This window comes from Hemicordylus capensis, chromosome 1 (assembly GCF_027244095.1).
Source record: "Hemicordylus capensis ecotype Gifberg chromosome 1, rHemCap1.1.pri, whole genome shotgun sequence".
Taxonomy (NCBI): domain Eukaryota; kingdom Metazoa; phylum Chordata; class Lepidosauria; order Squamata; family Cordylidae; genus Hemicordylus; species Hemicordylus capensis.
Window position 1 is genome coordinate 10,475,398 of NC_069657.1, and position 16,008 is coordinate 10,491,405.

Genomic DNA, 16,008 nt, shown 5'->3' on the forward strand with positions numbered 1-16,008 from the left:
TTCCAGAATGTGAACAGGGCAGATTTCATTCCAGGCCTCCAGCTAGGAGGCAGTGTTTAAGAATCAGGTCATCTGATGGTAACTGCCAACATTCACTGACCCACACAATCATGCAACAGGCTCTAGAGTCTGGAAAAGGGGCAGGTCCCCATAATCTAGATGAGAACAGAATACCCTCTCCTCACAGGGTGGTGAGGCCAGACCTGAGTAATGCCATAGCTGCCAGGTAGGAAAAAACTCATAGTCCTGTTCATCCTGTCATGGAGACCATGTTGCCCACCAGACCTCTTTCATTCCACTCTCAGATGATTCCATTGCAAGCAGGGGCAGCCTCACCATCTTTGGGCAGTGGGACTGAAGTGGCCCTCACACTCAGACCACCCCATCATAACTCCGGAAGGCCTAATGTCCCTTTAGTACCTGCCAGTACACATTCAGTCCAGTCAGATCCCTACATCCATCATTCTTCCCTCACACACCATATTGTGTTTTCTGAATCTGAATCCCATGAGGTGCACTCCAATGGTCCGCTGATGGGAGTGGCTCCCCCAGATCGGCACCAAGATTATTTTAAGCATGAGGATTTTGAAATTCTTCTGGTCAAGGCATTTAAAACTCAACAGACTAACCATGAGACAGTAAGTGCGGCCACCACTGATGCTCTAGCTTCCGGGGTTTTCCTGTCCTCAGCATCCTCACACTCAAAGCTGTTAACCCTTCTCCCCCCCACCCCCTTGTTTAGGGAGGACCTGCAGGATGACTGGGACTTGCCAGCCTCAGCCATAGGCCTCGGCTCTTTGCCCAAACTTTTCTATAACTAACTTGCAGATATTGCAGCCAGTCAATCTGTTCATCTAAGTGATGCCCCTTGTCACCTCCCTGGTCTCAGGCACAGTCTCCGCTAAGGAGGGAGAGGAATACCTAAAAATTTCTCAGGATGGAGCAATTATTTGTTGTGTAAATCGCATGAGGCCGCAGCCCTTTCCATTTGGGCTTTGGCAGCCACATCCATATTGACTAGACCCTCTATTTTATGGGCAAAGGAACTACTAAAAGAGTTTCCCCAAGGTCAGAACAAATTCAAATAAGGTCTGAATAAATTAGCCAAGGCTACAGCCTTTATGGTGGATGCCAGTCTGGATAGTGTGCAATTTTTGGCTGGGGCACTAGCCTCTAATGTGGTGGTAAGACGGAGTCTATGGCTGAAAGCCTGAAATTTACATTCCAAGTCTGTCTATAGATATATTTCTCCAGGGCATACCCATCACTAATCCTATGCATGGCAGCTCTCGTGAGAGTTCACAAGCGAGCTGCTGGCAGGGAGAGAGGAAAGTGGCGGTGCCCGTGGAAGCGAGGCGGGAAACAAAATGGCGGCAGGCAGGGGAAGAAAGCAGTGGCGGGTGGGGAAGAAAGCAGCAGTGGGTGGGAGAGGAATGAAAATGGCAACGGCGGAGGGGGGGAGAACTAGAGGCGCAGATGCTCTGCGCCCGGCCCAACTAGTAATAAATATCGTCTCTTCAGCTTTTAAAGGTTCCAAACAGTTTGGAGAGGGACAAAAAGCCATGCCTTCTACCAGATGGGACATTTAGACGTAACCAGTCTTATTTTCGTCCCAACAGAAGATTCTTTCCTCTCCCCAGAGACAATAGGACAACAAGACTAGCCTGGCATCCCTCCTGGAACGCCAGACAGACATTCAGACAAGGACAGACTAACAGCTGCTTCAAAGCCTCACAGTTTCCCAGGAACCTCAATAAAAAGCAATCACAGCAATGTCTGACACACCACACCCACATCGGTGGGAGGCTGGCTCACGAAGTCCCTGTCAGCATGGCAAAGATCTACCTAGGACCAATGGGTAACTTCCACCATCATGGATACTTCCTGGATTTGCAAGCTTTTCCACCAGAAAACTGCAGGATAACACCCCTCTCCAGAAATCCCAGGAAACGTCACCTCATGACACTGGCCATTCAACACCACCTCCAGATACAGATTATAGAACCTCTGCCCTTGACTGATGCATGTCGAGGCGTTTATTCCATGTTATTTTTGGTGACTAAAAGAGATATTTCCTGGAGGGCAGTGTTAGACGTAAAACATCTGAACAAGTTAATCAAGAAACGCAAGTTCCAGATGTAGACCTTGCACACAATCATACAAGCAATCCAGCTGAATGATTGCCTTATGTCAATCAATCTGACAGAGGTCTACTTCCACATACCTGTTCTCCCTGCACATTGCCAGTTCCTTCACTTCTCGTACGCGCATCAACACGTCCAATACTGAGCACAGCCCTTTGGCCTGTCATCTGCCCCCAGAGTGTTTACAAAGGTGATAATCTCATTAGTAGAGTATCTGCGAATCCAAGGACTGCACATTTACCCATTCTTGGACGATCTCTTGATCAGATCCCCATCCCTGCAGAAGGCAGTCAGACAACCACCTAACTACTGCAGTATTGAGGAACCACAGTTTCCTGGTGAACCTTATGAAGAGCTTAGTTAACCACTCGCAGCAAATAGAGCATCTCGGAGTAACCATCGACACAACACATGGGGTTATGAGTCTGATAATGCGCAAGCACAAACTGCACTCTTAGATACAACAAGTCCAACTCCAACCAGTAATAGCTCTCGTGACCCTAGCACAACTGTTGGGATGCATGGTTTCCTGTCTGGACACCATTCCATGGTCACAGTGGCATTCCAGACCTCGACAGTGACTTCTCCTTCCTCAGCAGGACCAAGTCATGGCCTCGGAATACAGTAACATCAAGATATCTGACCATCTCCGCATTGCCTTCAGTTGGTGGACATCACCAGCCATTGAACAGGGAATGTACCTCAAAAGAGCCACCACAGATCCAAGTCATCACGGATGCCAGCAACCTGGGCTGGGGAGCTCACTGCAATAATCTGATTGCCCAAGGCATCTGGTCCACGCAGGAGTCTTCCCACAGCATAAACTGGTTGGAGCTCAGGACCATCTGCCTAGCCTTTCTCCTGTTCAGGGAGGTTGTGAGAGGACAGCATGTACTGATCAGGACAGACAGTGTAGCTAGTAGCTACCAAGGCCACATTCATCATATATCAAAAGACAGGGTGGCACATGCTCGTGCTTCTTGATGACCGAGATAGACAAATTTTTCCTTTGGTTAGGGACACATCTGGACGAATTATGGCAGAACAGCTCAGTGGCATGGGCAATGTGGAAGTGGTCTGGCTAAGCAGACATCTCATAGAACAGGCAGAGTGGAAGTTACATCCAGCAACCTTCAATCTGATTGCTCACAGATTCAGCCTTCTGATTCTCAGCCTCTGCGTGTCACCTCACAACTACCAGACCCTGAGGTTTTTCAGCCAGTACCTCTGCCCACAGGCGGAGAGAACAGACGCTCTTGACAACCCCCTGTACCAGGAGACTGTCTCCCCTACTGTCTGGACATCTGCACACAAGGGCCTCTTCGTCATCCAGAATTGTCATGGCTTCATCTCCACTAATGGGGCAAAGAGGCACCTTTTTAATGTGGTGATTCTCTTTATTTAGCAGGAAGAGAGTAACTGTCGCTATCTACCCCCAGCACAGTACTTCCAGTGACTGTTGCTGGTCTCTGTCTTATGTTTATTTTTAGATTGTGAGCCCTTCTGGAACAGGGAGCCATCTTCTTATTTATTATTTCTCTATGTAAACCACTTTGGAAACATCTGTTGAAAAATGCTATATAAATATTTGTTGTTGTTCTTCACATGTGGTGACTGAACACATGCTCCTAGCATCCAAAGAGTACTCCACTAGTGTCCAAAATACGGTCTTAGTGGCATGATGACAATCCACTGAGAATTTATCAGAACACTTGGACAGTCTTCCTAAAACAATCTAAAATAAAGGAGGTACAACTACTGAAAGTCTCTATCCCACAGCTTCTGGCCTTTCTTCAGTCAGATTTGGACAAAAGATTGCATCCCAATACCTTTTGACAGGCATTAGTGCTCTCCTCGGTGCTCTGTTCTTCATCCAACTCTTGTTTGGGCTTCAGGAAATTCCTCAGAGGGTCCACAAACTTAATCCCTTTCACAGTTCATAGATTTCCTTCTAGGAACTTAAATAAGGTTCTCAATGCACTCACCAAAGCCCCATTCGAGCCCCTCAGGACACAAACTCTTAAGCTCTTGTCTTAGAGTGTTATTTCTCATGGCCATCACATCCGCCCTCAGGGTCTCGGAACTGAGGGCTCTCTCAACTATGTATCTTCTAACCTGACTCTGTGGTTATCAAACCTGATTGGATATTTTGCCCAAAAGTCAACACAGTGTTTCACAGGAACCAATACATTGTTCTTCCCTCTTTTTGTCCATAGCCTAAAGACCCCAAAGAAGTTATGGCATACCCTGCACTTTAAGAGGGCACTCTGGGTGTACCTGAGAAGGACTAAAGATATTTGTTGGACTGACACTATGTTCATCGCTTTGCATCCGGTTTCCATGGGGGCTAAGCCATGAGAGGAGAGCTGGTCTTATGGTAGCAAGCATGACTTGTCCCATTAGCTAAGCAGGGTCTGCCCTGGTTACATTTGAATGGGAGATTACATGTGAGCATTGTAAGATATTCCCCTCGGGATGGAGCCGCTCTGGGAAGAGCAGGTTCCAAGTTGCCTCCCTGGCAGCATCTCCAAGACAGGGCTGAGAGAGATTCCTACTTGCACCTTTGGAGAAGCCACTGCCAGTCTGTGTAGACAGTACTGAGCTAGACAGACCAAAGGTCTGACTTGGTATATGGCAGCTTCTTATGTTCCTATGTAAGCCATCAAAAGCAATCTTAGCCTGCTGGATAATGGCCTGCATCTCACTAGTTGATGAGTCATTGCACACACCCTCTTTTCAAGATCCCAGCACATTCGCCAGAAGTGCAGCCACATCTTCAGCTTTTTTGGCCAATACACGTATATCAGAAATAGGCAGGGTGGCTACCTGGTCTTCGGTCACAGTCAGGCACTACAAACTGAACGCCCATCAATCAGCGCAAGCAGCTTTTGGATACTACATGGTACTGCATCAAGTAGTTTGTGTAGTCCTTTTTTCTGTGTAAATCTTTTCTCCCACCTGGCAACTACCACTTTGGTATGTCCTGTCTTAAAGGATATCCTCCTACACTGGAGGAGAAAGTAACATTGGTAGACTTACTGTGAAGGTTCTTACTGCCTAGTGTACTGTGGGTATCCAACCCACTCTAGGTTTGTGGGCGCAGTGCCTACACTGTTACCAATTCAATTTGGCTTCTGCCTCTGTTTTTTTGGCGGATAACACCTTTTTTCTTGGTGGTTGTTGCTGTTACTGTTATTGCACAACTTGTTCCTCTTACATGGTTGTACTGCTTATGTGTTTTTCTCTTCTGTCTTGATATTGCTGCCTCTGGAGCCTTTGTTCTTCATTGCAACTTTAGCCAGACAGTCTTGGAACTGTCTTGACCCGAGATACCATGGGACTGTTTTAATTTCTGCATGAGATTCTGTCTGCTGGAAGCAAGTGGGTGTGACAACCCATCTTAAAGGATACCCTCTGTACACTGGGGAGAAAGAATGTTAACAGTAAATGATCCTAACGACCGGGAGAGGTACATGCAGAATGAGGCAGTTGTTCTTTTTAGATTGTGTCCCTTGTTGATAGCACTCTGGAAACAGCAACTTAGGGCATTGGTAGGTCACTTTACAGAGATATTGCCTGTCCTATGCCTGAGACATTGAGAGAGGTTGCATCTGCTGCCATCTTGTTTTTCTCTACCTGTCATTTCCTCCTGCCTGCTGTAGCAAGAACAATTCTGATCTTACACCACAGCAGGCAGGCAGGGGAGAGTGGGCCAAATGGACTGAGGAATGGGAATGAAAGGTGCTGCAGCTGCTTGTGAATACGGTGGTGATCACTTGTTTACTATAATTCCAGGAGAAGGTGTGACTATAAGAGGATGAAGATAAGGAAGAGTTAAAATACATTGGGGCTTTAATTTAATTTCTACACCACCCATCCAGAAATGGCTCAAGACGGTTCACAATCAAAATAAAACCATTTAAAACATTAACATAAAATTCATTTCAGAACTAGTAAAAGCACTTAAATTTTAAAGCCAAGTTGAAGAGATGGGTCTATATGAGAAGGATGTGACGGTGTGGAAATAAGATAGTGGTATATATAGACTAATAATTGATTTGGGGAGCACTTATTTGCAGTTTATGTTCAGCACTGGAACTTGAGCATCCCACTGCTTGGAGCTTACACAAAAATCATGTTGGAAATACATTTGCTATAGAATATGGTAGCCCAATGAGCTCTGTTGTTTAGAAAGTGCTGTGACTTATCAAAACCCAGGACTTTAGAAAATATTCCAAATTGCTAGATTGTGAACACTTCCTAAGAGCCAGGAAGGATAGGAGACTGCCCCTCTTCTGAGGCATCAGTGTCTGCCTCTGCAGGCACTTGGGCAAGTGGGTGCCTTGGCTTTTCCATCCCTGCCAGTATCTGCATTAACTGACTTGGTCAGAACATGGCGTCTTACTGCCAACGGGGTCCTTGAATGCTAGTCCAACAGAAGGGATGGGCAGGAACTGGGTCACACACACAACGCTTTGTAGTGTTCTGATAGGTGCTTTCTCTGTAAGCACCTGGAAGAGGTGGTGGTGAAAGCTGGATTCCAGGTTAGCTTGATTGTTGCTCTGATGCTGTGTACTTCTTTAAAAAGCCTCGACAGATAAGGCCACAAAGGTTATTCACCCACAAATATATTAGCTAGCTTGCTGTTTGTTTACAGAGTTTCTGTTCTCTGTAGGAAAGAAGATCTCTGTACTTTGTAGGAGGAGAGCTGGTATTGTGGTAGCCACTCTGTAGACAATACTGAGCTAGATGAACCAGTAGTCTGACTTGGTAAAAGGCAGCTTCCTATGTCCTGCCTTGCCACAGGCAGCTTCAAGATGGCTTATAAACAATAGTTGTAAGAATCTATACAAACATGCCTGTATTCTTTGTTGAACAGCAGAGGCCCAGTTGTTGAACGGCTTGCTGCCTGAGATGCAGCAGGTGCGGACAAGAGAGAAGGCCCCTTCAGCTGTAGCACCTAGGTAGCAGAACACCTCCTCCAAAGACTGTTGTCTGTCTGTTTCACTGCTGTCTAGATGTGGCTGTTTAAGAAAATCTTTGGGCTCATTTAATGTGGACTGTGGAGTTTTCTTCTGTGACTGTATTTTTATTCTGTTATGTTATCTATTGATGTTTTGAACTTCACATGGAAAAGCAAGGTTTAAATTTGTTAGTAAATAAATCTAGCAGCAGTGAAACCACAGGTATAAAAATAGAAATAAGAAATCTAGTGGGTAAAACAGCTGTAAACGATTAAAATGATCCCAAATACCATTGGTTGATTAAGTGCTGTCAAATTGGGGTTGACTCTTAGCGACCATATAGTTAGATTCTCTCCAGGCCAAATACCATTAAGCATTAAAAAATGGACTTCACCTTATGCATAAAAAAATAAGATTGCACAAGGCAAATCTGTCTGGGGGACTGGTCTGTAATTGTGATGCCACTGCAGAAAACTCTGGTAGCCATCTGCTTGCTTGCCCTTCAGAAAGGCAAGTAGCCATCTGGTACCCATCTACTTGCCCTTCAGAAGAGTATTTGAAGAAGACCTTAATGGCAGGTTCATATGTAGGAAGGCAGTCCTCTTGTTAACCTGGTACACAAGTTTCCTTCTGTAGGTAGGTAGAGGTGTGTCTGTGTACATTCATGTACTAACTCTGTTCTCAAGCTTTTTGTTTTGGTTGCCTGGAAGAGATTTTTCTCATTACAGGCAGCCAGGTAAGTGGCTCTTTACAAGCCCCTTTAAATTGTTTCATGCACCACTATGTTCCCCTGTTCTGAGAATTCTCTTGCTCAACAAGAGTCCTGCTTTTGACATGTTTTTAATTAGCCTCCAATTTTCTTCCATACTGCCAGAGATGGGGAGAAGCTATTTTAGCAGGATAGTGAATGAATATGCCTTTATTTTATTTTGTATAAGGTATCTTTATGGTTTTGAAGAATACTGCCGCTCTGCAAACATTCAGTTTAGGACCATCCACCACAATGAACCAAAAGTAATAGAAGTAGTACAGAAGCAAGAACCACCAATGGAGGAAAGCATAAAAGAAGAGCCAGAGATGTCTCCTGCAGAAGTTCAGAACGATGTGGAAGAAAATGAGTGTAGCAGTGAAAGCGAAAAAGAAGAAGTTGAGCAGAGGTCTCCGAGGGTAAGGATTTTGGTCTTCTCTACTTTCTGAAATCGCTAGCTTATTGCATATTGACCCTGCTAATCCAGGATTCCCATTCTCAAGCCCCTCCTCTGGCTTCCTGTCGCCTTCTGAATCAAGTGCAAACTCCTGTCCGTTCCTTCAAAAGGCATGCCCCATCCTCTTTTTCTTCCCCTCTCTTCTGAAACTTCCCTATCCATGACCTCTACTCTTCCAGCTCAAACGACCCAAAGGTCTCCTTATTCTTGTAATGTACTTTGTTCTGTCTCATTTGCTTCCCACATGCCTGAGAGCTCCCTCCCAGCACAGCTATATGATGTCACCTCTCTTTTTAACCTTCATATCCTTTCCCAAAACTTCACTTTCTCCGTTGCTGAGGCCAGAGTCTGCGTTCACAACTGAAACGATCACTTCACTAATCAGAGATGTTTTATTTTGGGCGGCAGGCTAATCTTGTGCTAGCAGAAGACGTAGGGGAGCAACAGCAAGAGAGTAGGGATGTGCAAGAGCTCGTTCGGTGATGGGATCCTTTAAAGAGCAGGGAGGGTGCCCTTACTTGCCCTGCCACTTTTCTCCCACCAGTGTTCTCGCCAAAAGTGTTGGTGCGGAGCGGCAGCATACCTGCTTGCAGCCCCAGTGAACATCATACTGGAAGCGGCCAATGCGCATGCACCTCTCTCCCTACAAGAGAGAGGCCATGCCCTCACCTCCTGGCTGTGTGCTTCTCGGAAGCATCTGATGGGTCACTGTGTGAACAGGATGCTGGACTAGATCGGCCTTGAGCCTGATGCAGCAAGGCTGTTACTTTCTTACGTGGCTGGGTAAAGTAGGTAGCCTCTGTTGCAGACTAGTTTTTGTAGTAGTGGAAGCACAACATAACATGCTGCATTATCTTTTGCACAGCATCTTGTTGCATTACTTTTTTTTGCACAAGCACATAGATGTCCCTGAGAGGGTTGCTCCGTTAGCAGTAGCACAACATTACAGAGCACTGCAGCTGCAAAGAATCATTCCATGAGCATTCCTGTGGATGCTTCCTGCTGACTTTATGGAGCATGTCTAATGGGTCCATGGGATTCCACTTCTGCCCGCATCTGAACTGAGGAGTCCACGTAAGAGCCTGGTTAGACAGCTCTTGTTCCACTCCTTGTTTTGGCCTGATTGCATCTGTTGCTCCTCGCCCTGTCTCTGCAGTAACAATTCATATATTTAGAGATAAATAGGAAAGCTTTGACTCTGGTTTTCCATATTGGAGGAGAGTTGTGCTGGTGCATGAATTCTCCAACATGCCACTTGTTCAGAAAAAAGCTTCAATACTGCAGTAATCCTGCTTCCTAGAAGGCAGCAGTGCATCTAAAACATGATGTTTTTTCCTCCATCATAGGGACGAAGAAGACTTGCTCGTGATGTTGCTGCCGTAAAAAAAGAAAGTGAAGATGATAAAATGCAGGACAAACTAAAAGACAGTAACAAGGAGAATAAAGACATAGAGGAAATGTCTAACAATGCAGAGAAGAGGGAAAACGAGATTCCGCTTGGAGGCAGAAAGACCACACCAAAGCAAAAGGAGAAGAAAGCAAAAAAGGAAGAGGAATCTGACAGAGAGTCTGATGAAGAAGAGGAGAGGAGGCAAGAGAGATGCATTTTTGTGGTGTTTAAAGTTACGAGCAATTACCCCACCCCACCCCGGCCTGGTGCTGTTGAGAAAAGGCTTGGAATTAGGCGTCCTGTGAAGTTTATACTTTGCTCTGCATTAATTATACTTCTTAACCCATTTTGTCTGGCAAGGTGCATAGAACAGGGCTAGGCCTATGTTCAGCTTTCACTCTTAAATTGTTTCTAGTCCTCAAGGTTGTAGAGAATTGCTTGGAAGCACAGTGGCTGTGTAGTGTTTGAAGGCTCAGAAATTGAAAACTGGCAGAGTTCAGGGCTTTTTTTTTGCTTTTTTTTTTGCTTTTTTTTTAAGCTTAGCATTCTTTTTCTGCTTGTGCAGAAAACACAAATCTCAGTTGAGCCAAAAGAAGCAATTTTCAGAATATATTGGGTAGTGCAGGGTTACACTTGCCTTCATAGAACACACAAGTTTCTATATTGGAGATACTTGCAAGGCAGACCCTGTGAAGTAGGTCAGTATCCCCATATTTCAGATCGGGGCTGAGAGGATAGTGATTTTGCCTAAGGCCACCTTCTGAGTTCCTGGCTGAGGTGAAGTTTGAAGCAGGGACCTGCTGGCGCATACACTTAGCTGTTATGCTGTGCCAACATTCAGTGTCAGTCTTTACCTTCTTCTGTTCCTCCTTCCTCTTGTTGCATTTGTGGCATTGCATCTCCTACTCCCAGGTATTGCTTCTGTCAGCCACAGCTCTCTTGCTTTGGTTTCTTTTGCTACAAGTCCCATCACCTAGCTTATTATTGGACTGCTATTTTGTGGGAACTTTCATTTTAATGGAAAGTTGAAAACACTCCTGCTCTTGCTGCTTGGTTGCTACCCACCTTGCCTGCTGCAATAAGCTATTCTTCAGCTGTGCCTATAAGGCTCTCTGGTTCAGTGGCAGAGTATGTGCTTTGCATGCAGAAGATCTGGTTCATTCCTAGATTCTCCAGTTAAATGGATTTCTGTGGCCTACTCCAGAGTAGGCTAGATGGACCCCACTGTCTGCGTACAGAGCAGTGTCACACAATCTGCTCAGGCTCACACCTGCTTTAGCTGCAGCAGTGCTGCAGCATCCTGTATTCCCAGACAATTCACTGTATTCACCTCTGTGTAACTTGGATAGCATACAGATGTGTGGTAAGGTTAAGGTAGGTTTGTTTCTGGTACACAATGCCTTGTTAGGGGCTTCTTCATTTCTGGATAAGAAATTGCACAGATCCTACAAGTACATAGTCACATGTGATGACTATGTGCCTATTTATTTTGCTACAAGCATATGTCGCTGGAACCCCTGATAGATGCTGGTTCCCATGATGGTTGTACCATGTGCTCTCGCTCTCTCTCTCTCTCTCTCTCTCTCTCTCTCTCTCTCTCTCTCTCTCTCTCATATATGTGCCAGTTCATGTGCAGTTTCCTGCATATAATCATGGGTGCAAGAAGTAGTTACTAACTTGTTTGTGTCACAGAGCCTTTTGCTAAGGGCACCACAGAGAGGAGAAGGTGCAGCAGTGACCAAGAGAAGCATTTTTAATGTGTAGCCTTTCCTTAAATGATAGACAACCACTTTGGAAAACGATGATGCTTTAGCTAATTAGAATGATTGACCTGAAAGGCTCGTCTCTGGTTGCACTGGGGTGTGCTCGCGAGCTTTCCATTGGCTCCTCCATGTCGCGAAGAGATTGATTAGGTGTTTGTAATTACTTTGAAAGTGTCATTTTTGCCAAACTCTGCTGCTGAATCATGCTCCTGCAAAGCAGAGTTTGGCAGCATTGCAGGCCACCGTGGAAGCATAGCAGGAGCATTGCAGTGGCTTCCTGCGTTTGGCCTCTGAATTAATTGGCCTTCTGGCACCTCTCTTGCTACAGGGAGGACCTTGAGCACAGAGGAGAATCGGAAGGAGAGGAAGGTGAGGAAGACTCGGAGCCTTGTCTAACGGGGACCAAAGTGAAAGTAAAATATGGCCGTGGGAAAACACAGAAAATCTATGAAGCCAGTATTAAAAGTACAGAAAATGATGATGGAGAGGTCTTATATTTGGTACACTACTACGGCTGGAATGTAAGGTAAGTAGAAGGAAGCTAGCCGTGTACTCAGTTGGCTTAGAACTGTTTGGTACTGGTTCTTTGCAGTGGGGCTAGCTGAGTGCAGTAGAGGCAGTTGCCAGAAGAGGCATGTGGGCCTGATGTAGTTGTGTGTTTTTTTTAATGTGCCTGCTGGAGTTGAGAGTAAGCACTGCCAAGCTTTTCACCCCTGCTGTGTTGCTGTCCAAACTCCACCCATACCAAGCAAGTCATGGCAGGCAGCAAGGCTGGGTGAGCACAGTCAGCAGGACGGTTGCACCAGCAACAGATGACTGAGGTGCTTAATAACCAGGAAGTGTCCCACTGGAGTCAGGCCACATGGGCAGGGCAGAGAATTGAGGTCCCTGCTCCTGTGGCTGCAGTGTCTCCACCTTTTAGTTACTTAGCCTCAGCAGCTGTGTTTGGTTCTGTCTCCTCCTCCCAAGGTGACACTTGGCTTCACAAGGAAACCCTTCCAGGGTCAGTCTGCCGGCTGCCAGTTGAGCACTCCTTGGTTGCTGCTGCAATTGGCCCTGGGCTCAGTGGGGCTCCTGTGGGGTCTGGCAGTGACTCTGGATGTTGCCCAGTAGGGACCAAGTCTTGCGTCTCAAGGATACGTTCCTCCTCAGGTTTCTGATGGAGCTGTGTGGAGTGGGGCTGAGCAGCAGGGGGATCTCTGGATCAAGGGAGCAGCATTTCACTCTGTGGAGGCAGGGGACGTGCTGACACTCTTTGGTAACCTACTGCTGTAGAACACACGTTTGTGTGGAGCAACTTGTAATGGGCTGCGACCCTGGCACGTCCTCTGACTCAGACTCACCAGGGGTCGTGGTGGACAGCTCATTGAAAGTGTCGACTCAGTGCGTGGCAGCTGTGAAAAAGGTCAATTCTATGCTAGGAATGATTAGGAAGGGGATTGAAAATAAAAATGCTAATATTATTATGCCCTTATGCAAATCTATGGTGCATCCACATCTGGAGTACTGCAAACAGTTTTGGTCACCATATTTTAAGAAAGCAAGGGTGTAACTATAATAGGGCAAGGGGAGACAGTTGGCTGGGGGCCCACTGCCTTGGGGGGGCCCCCCAGAGGCAAGTCACATCACTGACTCCCCCAGCCATGCACCCGCCTGGGCTTCCTTCAGTTGCATTCATCCTCCGAAACTGATGTGAGTGTTAAGACCTGGAGTTACCAGGACAGCATGTCGTTCTCTAGTACCATTAAATGACTTGCATCATCCACAATTTACAAATCCTTAAAAAAAAAAAATTTAGGATGATCTTCTATTGTGGCACATAGATTATAGGTTATATATATAAATTTTACTATGCTTTTGTTACCACTATTCAGCTTCATTTAAGATTTCTTTACTTCATGAGCCAAGCTTCAGTGATGGGTTTTATTTTTTTTTTTAATCTTGTCTCTGGGCCTACTCCAACCTTGCTACGCCCCTGTAAGAAAGATATTGTAGAGCTGGAAAAGGTGCAGAAGAGGGCAACCAGGATGATCAGGGGCCTGGAGCACCTTCCTTATGAGGCCAGGCTACAGCATCTGGAACTCTTTAGTTTGGAAAAGAGGCGACTAAGGGGAGACATGATCGACGTGTATAAAATTATGCATGGAGTGGAGAGGGTGGACAGATAAATTCTTCTCCCTCTCTCAACACTAGAACCAGGGATCATCCCATGAAACTGAAAGTCGGGAAACTTAGAACCGACAAGAGGAAGTACTTTTTCACACAGCACATAATTAATCTATGGAATTCTTTGCCACAGGATGTGGTGATGGCCACCAGCTTGGATGGCTTTAAAAGGGGTTTAGACAAATTCATGGAGGACAGGACTATCAATGGCTACTAGTCTGGTAGCTGTGGGTCAAGAGGCATGTTGACTCTCAATCCCAGTTGTAGGGAAGCAACAGCAGGAGAGAGGGCATGCCCTCACCTCTTACCAGTGGACTCCCCAAAGGCATCTGGTGAGCCACTGTGTGAAACAGGATGCTGGACTAGATGGGCCATGCACATGATCCAGCAGGGCTGTGTTTTATGTTCTAAGGGGGTCTCTGACAATTATGTTGATCCACACAAAGTGTGTTCTGCAGGAGTAGGTTACCATTTTTCACATAGTGAAATGCTCTTTTAAAAGTGCTCCCTCATGGACAGATTGGCATTCATGCTCTAAATCTGATGACCAACTAGTGAATGACATCTGTCAAAAAGCAATTTATTTCACCTCCAGTAACCATACAAAAAACGTTAGATCGATACATGGCAATAAAGAAACCTTTTGACTATTGCTTTTCCATTTAAAGCAGTCAGTCCCCCAGCCTTCATTTTAGGAAGCTAATTTTATTTACATGTAGCAATAATTTGTTTGTTTAACCAATTTTTTATACCGCCCAAAAGTTACATCTCTGGGCGATTTATAATAAAACAAAATAAATGACAGCAGAGAAAGTTAAAACATTACAACAATTTAGAATTAAAAAAAATGTTTTAAAATAAAGTTAAAACTATTAAAACAGTATTTAATTAAAAGCCTGGGTGAACAGATGCATCTTTAAAGATTTTTTTTTTAATTGTCAGAGATGGGAAGGCTCTTATTTCAGCAGGGAGTGCATTCCAAAACTTTGGGACAGCAACAGAGAAGGCCCATCCTCGAGTAGCCACCAGGCGAGCCGGTACCAACTGCATTTCTAATTAGCTTCAGAACTGATCATCAGTGTCCTGGGAGAATTGGCAAATTACACAATTCATACAGAACGTATAATTCTTGGCCTTCTAAATTTTTTATCTTTATATAGTGCCAGGTTTTGCTTATAGTTGTCTTTTATTTTTATAACTAAAATTTGAATTAAAAGCCCTTGGTGAAAGGAGTGGTAATGTGGCTTGTGTGTTTCCTGCAGATATGATGAATGGGTGAAAGCTGATAGGATTATTTGGCCTGTAGAAAAGGGAGGAGCAAAGAAGAAGCAGAAGAAAAAAGCAAAAGTAAGTGGCATTTTTCAGCTGAACTGTTCTCTTCTGCATCTGAACAAAAATTTAAGCATAGTTCCTCATAGTTCACTCTGTTTCCAAAGGTGTGTTATTTTTACTTGTCCTACTCTTATATGGAGCTCCCATCCCTATTGCTATTTGGATGCTTACCCACATAGCTTCAGTAAAGCTAGTGATATCGGACTACTGATTGCACTTCATTTGGCAAAGGTTTGGGATGTAAAGAAATGTTACACAGCAGTAAAGAAATATTCTGTCTCTGAATACACAGAGTAAAGAAGATGGTGAAAAAGATGAAAAGAAAGAGGAGGAGAAGCAAAAGGCAAAGCGTGGACGCCCTCCTCTGAAATCCACTCTTCTGTCAAATCTCTCGTGCAGTCTGTCCAAAACGCCAAACAGCGAAAGTAAAGCTGGAGCCCGAGGCGCACGCAGCAGCTTGCTGGATTGTTCCCCCTTGCCTAATGGAACTGAAGGTAACTTTGGTTCAGAGCTGGGATGTGGCACATCTCTGTTTCGTTGACTCAAGCCATAATGATGCACGTTAGGCTTGAAAGTTAGCAAAGCACACTGTTTGTGCGTTTACACACACGCCATTCCAAACAAACGGAACGTTTTCCCCTGCATTGTTGTGAATCCATGACCTAGCTTCTTCCTTTAATTTTTAGGAGCGCCCCGCAGGCAAACAAGACGCAGCTCAGGAATGTTGGATTCTGACAGAGGGTCAAATGGTGAGTATGGCTTTTATAAACTGTGGAAAGCCTTCTACAAAATGGGGAGGGGTAAGAGAAGGGAAGGGGCAGCAAGTTCAAGGAGATGCACAAAGAAAAGAGTGAGAGATCGGGGTGGGGGGAGGAGGAGAGTTGGCTTTATTTGCCACCTAGAGTGTTATCTGTCAATTAACTGTTTCTTATCTACATCACTTGGGCAGATTGTTGTCTGATCAGTCATCTTGTATTCTGATGTAGATAGAGGATAAAATGCAGACATATTACAAGATATGAAGAACACATTTGTATAAATGAA

The 16,008-nt window shown here is 45.1% G+C and overlaps 1 protein-coding gene across 1 annotated transcript in view; it reads left to right on the forward strand.

Moving 5' to 3' along the window:
* Positions 1-16,008, forward strand: part of ARID4A (AT-rich interaction domain 4A) — an 89,605-nt gene that overhangs the window by 50,769 nt on the left and 22,828 nt on the right. The window contains exons 15-20 of the mRNA XM_053254231.1: positions 8,047-8,275; positions 9,660-9,904; positions 11,795-11,992; positions 14,895-14,979; positions 15,257-15,458; positions 15,651-15,713. Of these exons, the coding sequence (XP_053110206.1) occupies positions 8,047-8,275; positions 9,660-9,904; positions 11,795-11,992; positions 14,895-14,979; positions 15,257-15,458; positions 15,651-15,713 (1,022 nt within the window). The remainder of the gene's footprint in view (positions 1-8,046; positions 8,276-9,659; positions 9,905-11,794; positions 11,993-14,894; positions 14,980-15,256; positions 15,459-15,650; positions 15,714-16,008) is intronic.